Raw genomic sequence first — 12,788 nt, 5'->3', positions numbered from 1 at the left:
AGGTCAAGGGTGCCCTTAGCCATGCTTCCCAGTCTAAGCTGCTGAAGCCGAGCGGGGCCGATCCTCCTGGACCCCGGGGGGGGCTCGTTCCTGGAAGCCTTCAGACGATGAACACCGGAGGAGAGCTGGGGCCGACATAGGCGGCAAGCGCCGGTTCCAGGGTCACCCCGACACCAGGCTGCGGGCGCAGGAGGGTACCCCGCTAAGCCGCGGGGCGGCGCTCCATCCCCTGCCCCGCGGCAGAACGGGCCGCGCTGTGCCGTGCCGGGCCGTGCCGTGCCGGGCGCCCTCGGGCAGCGCAGGCAGGCGGGGCCGCCCCGCCTCGCCCCGCCCCTCTCGCCGCGCCGCAGCCGCAGCCGCCGGAGGCGAGGGGAGCCCGCCAGTGTGCGAGTCGCCGCTGTCCTGAGCCGCGCTTCCCGCCCACCGCAGCCCAGACTACCCTAAGCGAGCTCCTGCCCCGCTTCCCACCCCGCACCGCCCGGGCGACGACAGACAGTCATGGGTAAGCGAGCCGGGCTGCGGGAGGACCCCCGCTCCGTAGCCGCGGCTGCAGGAAGGGCGGGAGCGGGGGGCAGGTGTGGGGCAGCCGTAGGTTCACGGCGGTCCTCGGCTCGGCCCAGCCTCTTTCCGCGCGGCGCGGCACGGCACGGCGGGGTGGGGGCAGCAGCCTGTTGAGCCTCCCGGTAGACCGGGCCGGGGGCAGCCTCCCTCCTCGTTCTGCTGGAGCCGTGCCGCTGCCTCAGAAACTCACCCCCTGGCTGGCGGGGCAACGGGACCTCGCTAGCTGCGGAGCGCTCTCTTCCTTTAAAAATATACTGTTATCAACACTGATGCTGCAGAGTCCTGGAGCGATAGGTTGCTGCAGGCGGTCGTACGCAGCCAGCCCGGAGTGTGTTTGCTCCGCGGTCCCGCTGAAACCGAGGTAGCGGAGCGATGCGGTCGGCTGCCTCACGGCGTGGGGAGCGCGGCGGCCGCGGGCGGCCCCGGGCGGCCCCGGGTCTCCCCGCGGGGCTCGGTGCCAGCTACGGGAGGGGACTCGGCTTCGCTCCGGCTTCCCCTCGCGGTACACCGATGCGGGGGGTCCCGCGGGGGATCGGCGAGCGCGGGGTGCGGTTCCGTTTTTGCTCGAGGCTGGAGTGGGGTTTGGGAGAGGAGGAATGACGGGGAAGAGAGCGGACGTTCCTGGTCAAGATGGGGAGCGTTGGGTACACCTGCGTGCGAGGCGTAACGGGTTTCGGGTGAGCGTTAGAGAATCCTTTGGGTCACTGAGATAATCGTGGCGCGCTTTTCCCTCTCGTAGCTTGGGCTATGTCCGGCGGCTTCTGCTCCCAAACTTACGGGACGGTAAAGCTCGCGTGAGTGTGTTCCCTGGACCAGAAGTAGGGCCATGACTAGGGAAGGATTTATGCTTCCACATGAATCATTTGGTAGCCAACACACAGATTAAGTGTTCGCATCCTTTTAGCACGAGACTTTTAGCTCAGGCTACTTCATGCAAGCATTCCTTTCAGCCAATAAGAGACACAAATGAATTAAGCAGTAATGAAAGTTACGAGGTTTGGGGGAGAAAAAAAAAAGAGAAAAGAAAAATGCAGCTGTATCTTTGGTCCAGTTTGCCAGTGGCATATTGTTGCTTAGAAGTTTCAGCTGCTAAGGCAGAGCTATCAGTGCATGCCCGTGTGTTAATATGCACATACTGATGCTGGCACTGTCCCTGATTTTAATTAAGAAGGGAAAAAAAATTAATTACTCAGCCAAAGGAAGCTGACAGAATTCCTATGGTTGCTACTTTGTTAAATTAATTCGCATCACCTAATTCCTTAATTTCTAAATGCTTATTAACTGGTTTGTTCCCCAGCTTAGTGAAGATCAGACTCCCATCATATTATGGTCTTTCTATTAAGCTTTTTTGATGTTTCCAACACTGCTTTCAGTGCAAAAGTACAGATTCCTACTGCTTCTGCAGCTCTGAAAGCTGAAACAAACCAACCAGCTGTATTACCAGCACAATTTTTTGTGTGCATATTTTGATAGTCATTTTTTAGTCTATGCTTTCCCTATGTGAACTTTTGATATTGAATGAAACTGTAAAGTTGACAGCTTCTGCTGTGTCTATATCTTAGCATCCTTCTCTTAACGTACACTTTTACTGCCATAGATTGGTGTCAAATACATCTTGTAATGGGGATGAAAAAGGGAAAGAAAGGAGTATTTTTAAGTGTCCTAGTAAAAGAAATATATTCTTTGGATTGCAACATTTTATTTGAGGGGGGGGGAAATAAAATTTAGTAGATAACACAAAGTTCTTCTTAAGTGTCTTTGTTGCTAAGACTATGAAATTGACTTTTCTTCCATTAATTAAGTTTCTAGGGGTTTGAAATCAAAAAGTTGTTGAAATCTTTGTGAGTGATTCATCTCAAGGTGAAGCAAATCTTTACTTTGGTCCTAAAAATCTTAGAAAAATACTAAAGCTCATCTCGGAAGTTGTGGGTCTGCAACAGTGTGTGAAATATGTTTTATGTCCATATAGAATGTCTTGTCCTGAATGTAACAGTTGGGAAAAGGAGAGTGAAGAGAAGAAAATATTTCTTGAACATTTTTGCTAGTAACTGCAAAAATTCCAGGGTCTGTTGACTTCTCTGCTAAGAGACGTTGAATGATCGAGCCATGCCCAACTGGGTAACAGCAGTGTGGTCAGTCGGAAAAAAGGATTTCTAGCACAACATTCAGATGAAAAGCTTCAAAAAGAAGTCACAAAAAGAAGCCTTTGTCGGCTGGGGATCCAGTCCCTCATGAATACAACGTTTTGTTTATGCCATTGCATAACTGCTGCCTTGGCCTTAGGTAGGCTGAGGCTGATGTGGCCATCTAACCAGGACTTAATTGGAGCTCCAGTGCTGCATTGAGCTTCTCGATCCAAGGGCAAAGCTGTATTTGCCTGGTTCTCATTGAGACCATTTGAATTGTTCTTGGTTGCACAAAACTTTTCTGTAGGACATTCTGTGGTTCTTGTGACTGACCTGCTGAGGCTGATGGTTATTATCTTTCTTTTTGGAGGTGCAGAGCCCCCTGCGGCCATCAATGTTTGTTGGCCTTTTGGCTTTTGAGTGCTTCTGGGAGTTGGACACATTGTGCTCAACATCTATGAGAGTGTGCGTTGGCCAGAGGGTTGTCAGTAACAACCAGTGTAGTGCTTTGTGCAGCTCATTGCAAGAAGACTCACCTCTAACATTGTGGGATGTGCTCTCCCAAATGTAGTGGCTCATCTAGGATGAGAGGAGAGGGAGGTTATTTTACAAAATGAACCAAAAATCCAACATTTTTTTGTTCACAAAAGGTCCTGAAAGGCGTGATATGGTGTAATTTCTTTGGAACTATGTGTTTCGATAATTTGACACCTTTCCTTCTTTTTACTCCTCAAACTGTCGCTTTTGAATAAGAGATTGGAGCTGAGTGGGTACATGTATTGTATTTTGATTGTCTGATTGTTTAAAAAGATATACTGAGGACAACACTGTGCATAAACAGGGAATGAAACGATGCCTGTTTTCATGTGGGTTTGCATCCCTTCTGTCTGTGGTCGCTGAGTGGGAACTACTGCCTCGCAGAGCCTGCAAACCCAGGAGTTCCCAGGGGCATCACGCTGTGCCGTGCCAGGGAGATTCTGCGTCCTTCATGCCTTCTGCAGCACATCCAGCTCCTCCAACACTACTTGCTCCTGCAGCCCAAAGCCACCAATCCCTTCCTCATAGGCAGTAACCTTAGGAGTTCCACCTTAGAGGCTTCTACCACCCACAGAAGTGGTCCTCACTTTTATGTGAAATATGTCCAAAGTAGGCTCAAATATTCCCTAAACCAGGCCTTCTGCTTAAAAAAAGCTGGGGAGAAGGGTGGGAGGTGCGTGTGCAAATCCCAGAAAAGAATCAGTCCTCTTTCTTGCTATTCCACTCTACACTTTGTTCAGACAGGAGATGAAATCTTTTATGTGTCACAGTAATAGCAAAATCTGATTAGTATTGGTCATTAAAGGTAGTTCAGTTTCAATTGCTAAGTGATGTAGTCCATATTCAGTTAAATCTTGCACCTCTTAAATGTATTTAACTTAATTCCTATACAAATGAACCCACTGTTAAGTTCGTCTTATGTTAAAACCTGTGAAATGTAAAATTTTATACCGCTGCTTTTCATCTCCCTCCAAAACACCTGCTTAGGCTATTAAAAAGTATTTTCTTCTGCCTTCTCACTGTAATCCTTCGTGTCAGAGAAGGAAGTGGAAGATAAGATGTTGCGCGTTGAGATATTTCCCAGTATTCTAAACAATTTGTGTTTTCAGCATATTTACAGATTGTTCCTCTCTCTAAACACATGGTTCAGTAGTACAGGAGATCTGCCATCCGGTGCGTGACTTATATCTCTGATGGATCTCCAAATGTTACATTTCAGAAAAAAAATACTAGGTTATAGTTTACATCCCTTGCAAGGCTGAACTGTGGCAATGCCTGATTGTCTGTCTCTTTTAGAGTGTTTGTAGAATTAAACCAATTGAAATCTGCAGGTTGCTTCCAGTGTTTAAAGGAATTATTTTTCTTAGGCCAGGTACCTTTCTTTTTTGCAAGTTTGCTTCAATGTGGTGTTATTCCAACAGTTGTCATGTTGCATCAACTTTTTTTTATACAGTTTTTTTTTCTGTAGCCTTTGTTTTTCAAGATTAATGCTATCTAATCATAGAATGGTTTGGGTTGGAAGGGACCTTGAAAAATAATCTAGTCCAACCTCCCTGTCCATGAGCAGGGACATCTTTTGACTTACTCATAGCCTCATCCAGCCTGACCTTGAACACATCCTGGGATGAAGTGCCCAGGAATGGGGATCCACAACTTATTTGAGCAATATTTAGTAATAATTAAAGTCATTACTCTACAATATAACTCCAAAGTCCATTTCAGGATAAGGTTAAAATGAAAATAAGCCCAAGGAAGACTATTTCTTGGTATCTTTTTTTGATTCCTCGTGCAGCAGCGTCGTGTCATCCATGAGTAGGTGCACGTTCTTATAGCGAGAATTTTGTTTTCCCCGAGATATACAGCTGGTACAGTCAAATGCGGAATCACTCCATGTGTTGTACTTGCACCGATGGTGTTTGGATGTAAATGCAGTGTTATCGTTCAATAGGTTTGACAGCGTTGTACCCAGTGAAGTTTCACTGGGGTAAAAGCAGTGGGAGCAGAGGGAGCTGCTGTGGGTTATTGCCTCACCACGCTCCCCATTATAACTGTTCTCCCTGCTGAAGCTCCTGGATTTCTCTCCTTTTTGACCTCCTTATGTGCATCCCAGCTCTGTGTGTGTGTGCCCTTCACCCCTCCTCAGACATGCACACACCTGCTCCTCTTGAACATGTTCCCAGCATCTGTCTGGGCTGCACATCACCTCACTTCTCCTTGCAGCTCGTTGGGCTGTTCCTGCTGGGGGATCAAGAGCTCATGTGGAGCCACAGGAGCTGCTCAAATCCAACTGCAAAAAGCTTTAATCCTTCATGATACCACAGTGGTAATGCTGCAGAAGGTGTATGTAGTTGTTGATAGTGTACTTTTAACATAGGTGCTTTTTACCATGGAACGTGGGGTTGAGGCTCACTCCTGATGGAGTGCACGGCATGTTGCTGGGGTGCTGGTCTTGTGGGGTGTATGGTGGCATGTTGGAGGGATTGTTCTTCAGGGTTTGCCTCAGTGTGCTTGTCCAGGGAAATTAAAATCCTGTTCTCTTGACTGATTCCTTAAAATCTGTTTGGGTACAAGTGCCTCTGGGGTTGAGTTGTGTTGAGCAACTGTAAGGAAAGATAGCTTAGTCTCCATGTGGGACATCAAAGATAATTGTATTAAAGTAAAGGGTCTCAGCTGAGCCTACAAGATTCTGTACAAATGCAGAAGTCAGCTCAATACTCAGAATGGGGAAAGGATGAAACAGAGCCACAATGGCCCTTGTCCATCATATCCATCTTGTAAGATAGCTTCTTCCAAGTGTAGGCAGTGTAGCCTGTGGCTCAGAGGAAGCAAACTCAGCATGACAACATAAGGGGAGGAATCCACATTTCCTGATCCTCTCGGAGCTTTTTCCTCAGTCAGGTGTGAACTGGTGACAGCTGAGGTGCCAGGATGACTGTACCTGTCAAAATTCTCCATCAACCCTCCTCTGTAAACACAGTGAACGATATTGAAGGAGATTCCACTGTGCAGTGTAACAAATAGGTAGCATTGTATGTACCACTTAGTCCTCAGCAGTTTGTTACTTTCTGTTCCTGCTCTGTCTTGGTGCTTTGGCAGTCTCTCCCTCCGTAATGACTTGTCTCTTGGGCTTTAGACTCAAAAGCTTGCATGTGGAGTTGTGGCTTGGGAAACATTTACAAGCAATTCAAAGAAGTGGGAGAATTCAACATCTTTTGTTCTCCCTGGTTTTGGAGCTGTTTGACTAGCAGCAGTTTCAAAATGTGAATGGAGCTCATGTTCCATTAATAGAAAGATGAGGCTGATGCAGAGCCATTGAGTGGTACAAATCTCAGTGTGTTGCTCTGTGTCAGGTTTGTGTGTGTTTTAAGCTTTGAGACTTGAGTACATATGAAACTTGAAATTTTATCCTAGAGTTATCTGTACAGAAAATGACTTTCAGGAATGTGATTGTACTTGCTGTTTGGTTTTGTGTTTTGTTTGTTGTTTTGTGGATTTTTTTTTTTTTTTTCTTTTGTCTGGGGGGAGTAATGTTGAAAAGGACTGTGGTTCAAAGATAGCTGGGACCTGGGTCATGAGGAAGACTGGACTTCTTGAAGTTATGAACTGGAGTATCCAACTTAAGATACAGCCTTCATAATTTTGTGATTTTAAAAAAATGTTTTATGAAGAACAGAGCAATTGCATATTGCAGCCTAAAACTCTGACCTTCATTGCCAATGAAAATATAGAAGAATTGCCCTGATCTAAACTATACATAAATTGGAGAGTGGCATTGCACTGAAGGCAAGCAGGGCAAAATTTGCTCTGTTAGTGGCTTAGGAGTAAGGAAGCAGCTGGCTTGTCTTCCAGGTGCTGGTTTGTGGGCTGAAGGGCAGAAAAGACACATTGTGTTAATAGTGCAGCCGGTCAGGAGTTCCAAAAACCAGAGTAAATGATGGGAGTCCGGCCAGAGGAGGATTATGTTTTGAGTAGCGTGCTGGTTTTCTTAATATTGGAAACATACACTTGGGCTTATTGGAGGTTTTGCTGAGCTGGAGCCGTGGAGGCTGCAGTTGATGGCTGATGAGCAATCCAACTCCCTCATGCTGCCAGCAAGGCGCAGCTGGTTGTGACTCTGAGCTCTGCTTTTTGCTTTACCTTTTAGTCTATGTTTTTTGTCAGATTGCATACTAGAAAATGTACTGAGGCTTTTCAGTCCTAGTGCTGAGGGCACATCAGTCAAGCTGTTTGGGAAAGCGGCTGCTGTTTTGTCTCAATATCCCTTCCAGAGAGATTTCCCACTGATTTTTTTTTTTTTAAACTCTTTGGGTTTTCACGTGTTTTACTTTCTGATGGGACATGAGTGTTTCATAAGTATTTGCTGGAATGGAGACCTGGGCACACACGATTACTGACAAATGCCATGCAAGTCTGAAATACTGCAGAGCTCTGGCTGCATCGTCACTACTTTTTCCTAACTTCTCTACTAAAGAAACTTTTATTTTTTTGTTGGTTTATGTTTTCTGTATCTTGTGGGTTTGTGTTTTGTTTTTTTTAGGAAATGAATTTTGGGAGATTTTAAATTTTTGGCATTTATGTGTAAATTTATGCTTTTGTTACCACAACTGTGTTGACTGTCCTCAACAAAAGTGTAAAGTGAGTTGGTGTTATTTGTTTGATTTGTGGTTGAAAATAAGTTTGCTGCATGGAACTTCCCTTGTGGGAAATTAAATGCTTTTCTTGAGCTGTTTAGGCATATATTGAAAACCAAAAAAACCACACAAACAAGTCAGAAGAGAAAGAGATGACTGGTGGGAGTGTTTGGAGCTGAGAACTTTTGGTATAAACACAGGGATCTGTTCCAACGCATCTGTCAGGAGCCTACAACTTGCAAGGTGTCATGAACAATAGCACTTCATGCACATCTGCTTGGGCTCAGTGATTGGTGCTGGTACAAAACACTTGAAATCTCTCAGATATTTGTCATACCATGTCAGGGGAATGTAACAGAACCTAATGTGTCATCTCTTATTGCCTTCTCCCCAGCCAGTGAAGTTATTAGGTACTGAAGCTGGTAACTGTTTCGTTGAGCCAGCATTTTCGTAGGCAAATACAAGGAATGCAATAGAAGGGAGCTTTGCTAACTATGACTTTTGTAGCCTGTCTTAGTAATTATTTCCCTCATGCAGTGTACACCTTCACTCTGTCGACATTCCTCCCATTCCGTGCTGAAATTACAGTGGCAATTTCTCATGCTTGGTAATTGTCTGATGAAAATCCCTCATTTCAGATAATGTCTGGAAACTTAAAGAAATAATGACATGGAATGAAAAATAGCCAATTAAGTGATTTTGCTTTTTATAGCTTGTACTTTTTAGTCTCCCCTTTGAATTATTTTTAAACAGTTTGAAAGTACCTGTTTTTCTCCTCAATCTTGAATTATGAGCAGCACATAATAAATGCTTAATCTTTAACCTCCTCCTGAATTCTTCAAGGTTTTTCATCTTATCTGCACTAATATGTTTGCAAAAGCTGTGTTTGAGGAATCGTTGTAGTCTACCACATATTGAATTCCACTTATTCTTCAGTGAAAGCCTCAGGGAGGCAGAAAAGAACTGGGAAGAAGTAAAAAAAAGCCTCTTGAAAATCCTAATTTAAACTAACCAGCAGACTGAAGGTAAGTATTTGGGGAGTGGGTGGAACTGAAACAGAACATGGATGAGATAGCACCGCGAGTCAAGACTTGAATTATTTTAGCCTTAAACAGTCTGCAGATTTCATTAAAATTATTTTATTTTCCTGTAAAACTTTATTTCAGGATTTTCTTAGGTTTCCCATGGCCGTCATATAGAGGCTAATGAATGTTTTCCCCATTACGATAATCTCCCCAGTGCTATTTAGGCTCTTTCCATTGTCCTCGCAAGAGAGGAAATGCTGGACCTCACGGTCGATCCTCACCCTTCCATCCCGCTAAGCTGTTTTCTGCCAGGTTTTGTGGGCAGAAGTATGTGTGTGAATACATGGTTCCCTGCCTCCCTTATTCCCGTTGCCATTTGATCCTCCATCAAAGGGTTTCTCCCTGAAGAGGTGGCCAAGAGCACTTGCCAGTTTTGTACATGTGCTGAGTGGGTCTGTGGCACCATCTGATGGTGTGCTGGGCATGCCCAGGTGTGTTTTCCATAGGCAATGTCTGACAGCTGCTACCTTTTATCTGTTTCAGAGTAAGCAATATACCCTTCCTAGAGATAGAAAACAGTGGAAACATTGGGAGCAACAGCTGTAAAATAAACTGAAAGTCAGGAGATGCTATTTTAAAGCAAAATAAAGTGCTTTACTGGAGGGAAGTTGAGGCCTTGGCTTTCTGTTTCCACAGTAACAGAAGGGCATGATGTCCTGGTTTTGACTGGGATAGAGTTAACTTTCTTCCTAGTAGCTGGCACAGGGCTGTGTGTCAGATTTATGCTGAGAACAGCATTAATAACACAGGAATGTTTTGGTTATCACCCAGCAGCACTTGCACAGTGTCAAGGCCTGTCTCCCCCTGCCCTGCCAGAGAGTGGGCAGCAGGAAGAAGCTGGTAGGGAGCATGGCCAGGACAGCTGACCCTAACTAACCAAACGGCTATCACATACCACAGAATGTCATTCTCAGTATATAAACTGGGGAGAGTTGGCCAGGAGGTGAGGATTACTGCTGGGTCAGTGAGTGGTGAGCATTTGCATTGTGCATCACATGTGGGTTTTTTCTTTTCTTTTTTCCTTGGTTTTATTTTTCTCTCTTTTGTTGTATTCCTTTTCATTACAGTAATAATAATAATAACAATATCTTGTTATTGTTATATTTTGTTTCATTTTACTTAATAAACTGTTCTTATCTCTACGCAGAAGTGTTTTTTCCTGACTCTCCTCCCTAGGGGATTGGGATGAGTGGTTGAACAGCCTCATGGTGCTTCATTGCTGTCTGGGGTTAAACCATGACATATGGCACATGTGGAATCCTAAATGTTTCCCAGGCTAATGTGAATGTCCCAGGTGCTGTTAATTATGTTAATTACTGCACACTGAATCTTTTCTGCTTTTATAAGACTGTGCAAAGAAAAAAATTAGGGAAATACCGGCATAGTTTCGGTCAACACTACCTGCATCTTCCCATTAGAGTGCCTTTATTTGGTGAAACTATTTTTTTCATGCTTGATTAATTGATCATAGCATTGCTGTTTTTTGTATGTAGAGGTACTTGTCAAATTAGTATGCTGGCTGTAGGATGACAACATACTTTGAGGGTCACCTGCTCTCTTAGGAAGAATTCTGCTCAAATGGATTAGTGAATTAGGAATAGTCTTTGTGACATGGTTGTTAAGAGTTTAGCTGAGGGACGAGAGAGGAAACAATACCTCTGTTTCTGTTAAAAATAAACCCTACTAGCTACCTGGAACGGTGGTATCTCTATTCAGTAATTATTCCTCTGGCATGCTAAATGGATTCCTGTGCAGGACCCTTGAGGAGAGTTTTCCATGTGCATTGTAAGAAGATGCAGAAGGTGAGAAGCAGTTATCTAGCCAAAATGTGAGTTCTGAAGTGTTCCTTCCTTTTTCTTGTGGTATAAGTCAGATTTATGGATTAAAAAAATGCCATCATGGTTCCTTAAGTTCTCATCTAATGTAATCCTTCTTAAAATACTTGATCCTTAACCGTTTGTTTTTTAAGGAAGCGGATGGTAAGACTAGTGGGAGGGAACCATGCCTTTTTTATTCCATACATGTTTGTGAGCGTGACTGCTGTGCCCACTTCCCACATGGTCAGTAGTCTGTCTTCTTCTGCATGTGTGAAACTTCCCTTATGTTAGCTTCTGTACCTTGTAAATAAAATGTTTTCGATTGCCTTACTCAGAAAATATGTCAGACTTTTCGTTGCATATGCTTCATTGCCCCAACACTTGTGCTTTGCATTTGCATCTGGTTATTAGATCTCTAGGGAGAGATATATCTTCTCCTTACCAAAGTTTAAACATGGGAGAGAATACATAGAATGGTTTGGATTGGGAGGGACCTTCTACAACAGCAGATTGCTCCAAGCCCCATCCAGCCTGGCCTCGTACACTTCCAGGGATGAGGCATCCACAGCCTCTCTGGGCAACCTATTCCAGTGCCTCACCACCCTCACAGGGAAGAATTTCCTTCTGATATCTAATCTAGGTCTACGCTCTTTTAGTTTAAAGCCATTTATCTCTCATCCTGTCACACATTCCTTCATAGAGTCCCTCCTCATCTTTCCTGTAGGTCTCATTTAAGTGCCAGAGGGCTTCTGGAGCCCTCTCTTGTCCCAGCTAAAAAAACCCAACTCTCTCAGCCTGTCTTCATAGGAGAGATGCCTCAGCTCTCCAGTCATCTTTGTGGCTCTCCTCCAGACTCACTCCTACAGGTTGATGTCCTCCTCATGTCGGGGTCCCCAGAGATGGATGCAGTACTGTAGGTGGGGTCTCACAAGAGCTGAGTAGAGGGAGAGAATCACCTCCCTCTACCCATTTGCCATGCTTCTTTTGAGACAGCCTAGAGCACAGTTGGCTTTCTGGGCTGCTAGTGCATGTTGCTGGCTTGTCAGTTTTTCATCCACCAACATCTTCAAGTCCTTCTCCACAGGGCTGCTCTCAATCTGTCTCCTGCTCAGCCTGCATCTGTTTGGGATTGCCCCAACCCAGGTGCAAGACCTTAAACTCAACCTTGTTGAACTTGCATTTATTTACCATTTTAATAGTATTTTCTTGTGGCAGGTTAAGTCACTGACGTCATGGTAGTATCCCAAAACTTAATTGATCCTGAGCTGCTAAGTCTGGTCCCAGAGACACTGAGGCTTTTGCTCTTGGCCACTTCACTGACTTCCATAGTCACGAGTGGGCTTGCAGCAGGATCCTTTGCTCTTTGGTGGCACACATGACTGGGGTTCTGACTCTCGAAGCATTCAACTGCTGTGTACCCCAAAAGAACAGCTGGGAAGAGTACCCTGGTGATAGACCAAGTCAGGCCAGGTGCATCCCAGGCCTCCTTCAGCACTTGGGGTACTTCTTGCTAGGAGACACGGCAGTTACGTCAAAATCCTTCCCCTAGGTCTTCATGGCTTTTAAGGAGCTTCTGCACTTACTTTGGAAACAGCCTTTCTTCCCTGAGCATAACCTGCCAAAACAGTTGTGTTTCTCCTAAGCACTTCAGGATACAAAGCATGAATCTTGAGAGGAGGAGAGCAAGATTACCACACTTCTTAGGTGTGTACTCACTGCCAGCATCCCTTGCCTGGGACATCAGCACGATGAGGGGCTTTTGTGGCTGTAGGGTAAAGCCGAAGGCGTGACTTGGGCATCTGCAATCGCAAGAGATTTTGAGGATGATATTTATATGGCCTTTCTGGGCTTGGTGTGGAACAATGCAAGCTTTCTTTTTTTTTTTTTTTCCTGCTGTCTGTTTTTTGTTTGGGTTGGGTTTTTTTGTTTATGGAATGCAAGGGAAAATACTTTTTCAGATGTAACAGAAGCATTGCATAAAAGGGGTCCTCCTTGTGTTTGTGTATACTGCTGACACACACTTCATTTACC

General features: G+C 45.0%; 1 protein-coding gene across 2 annotated transcripts in view; it reads left to right on the top strand.

Annotated features, from left to right (window-relative positions):
• Window positions 1-352: 352 nt before the first annotated feature.
• GPM6B (glycoprotein M6B) overlaps window positions 353-12,788 on the top strand; it is a 108,702-nt gene continuing 96,266 nt past the window's right edge. For both annotated transcript variants that reach the window (XM_061998878.1, XM_061998886.1), the window contains exon 1: window positions 353-502. In XM_061998878.1, the coding sequence (XP_061854862.1) occupies window positions 499-502 (4 nt within the window). In that variant the 5' untranslated portion in view covers window positions 353-498. The remainder of the gene's footprint in view (window positions 503-12,788) is intronic.

This window comes from Colius striatus, chromosome 1 (genome assembly GCF_028858725.1).
Source record: "Colius striatus isolate bColStr4 chromosome 1, bColStr4.1.hap1, whole genome shotgun sequence".
NCBI lineage: Eukaryota > Metazoa > Chordata > Aves > Coliiformes > Coliidae > Colius > Colius striatus.
This window is presented reverse-complemented; position numbering and strand designations above follow the sequence as displayed.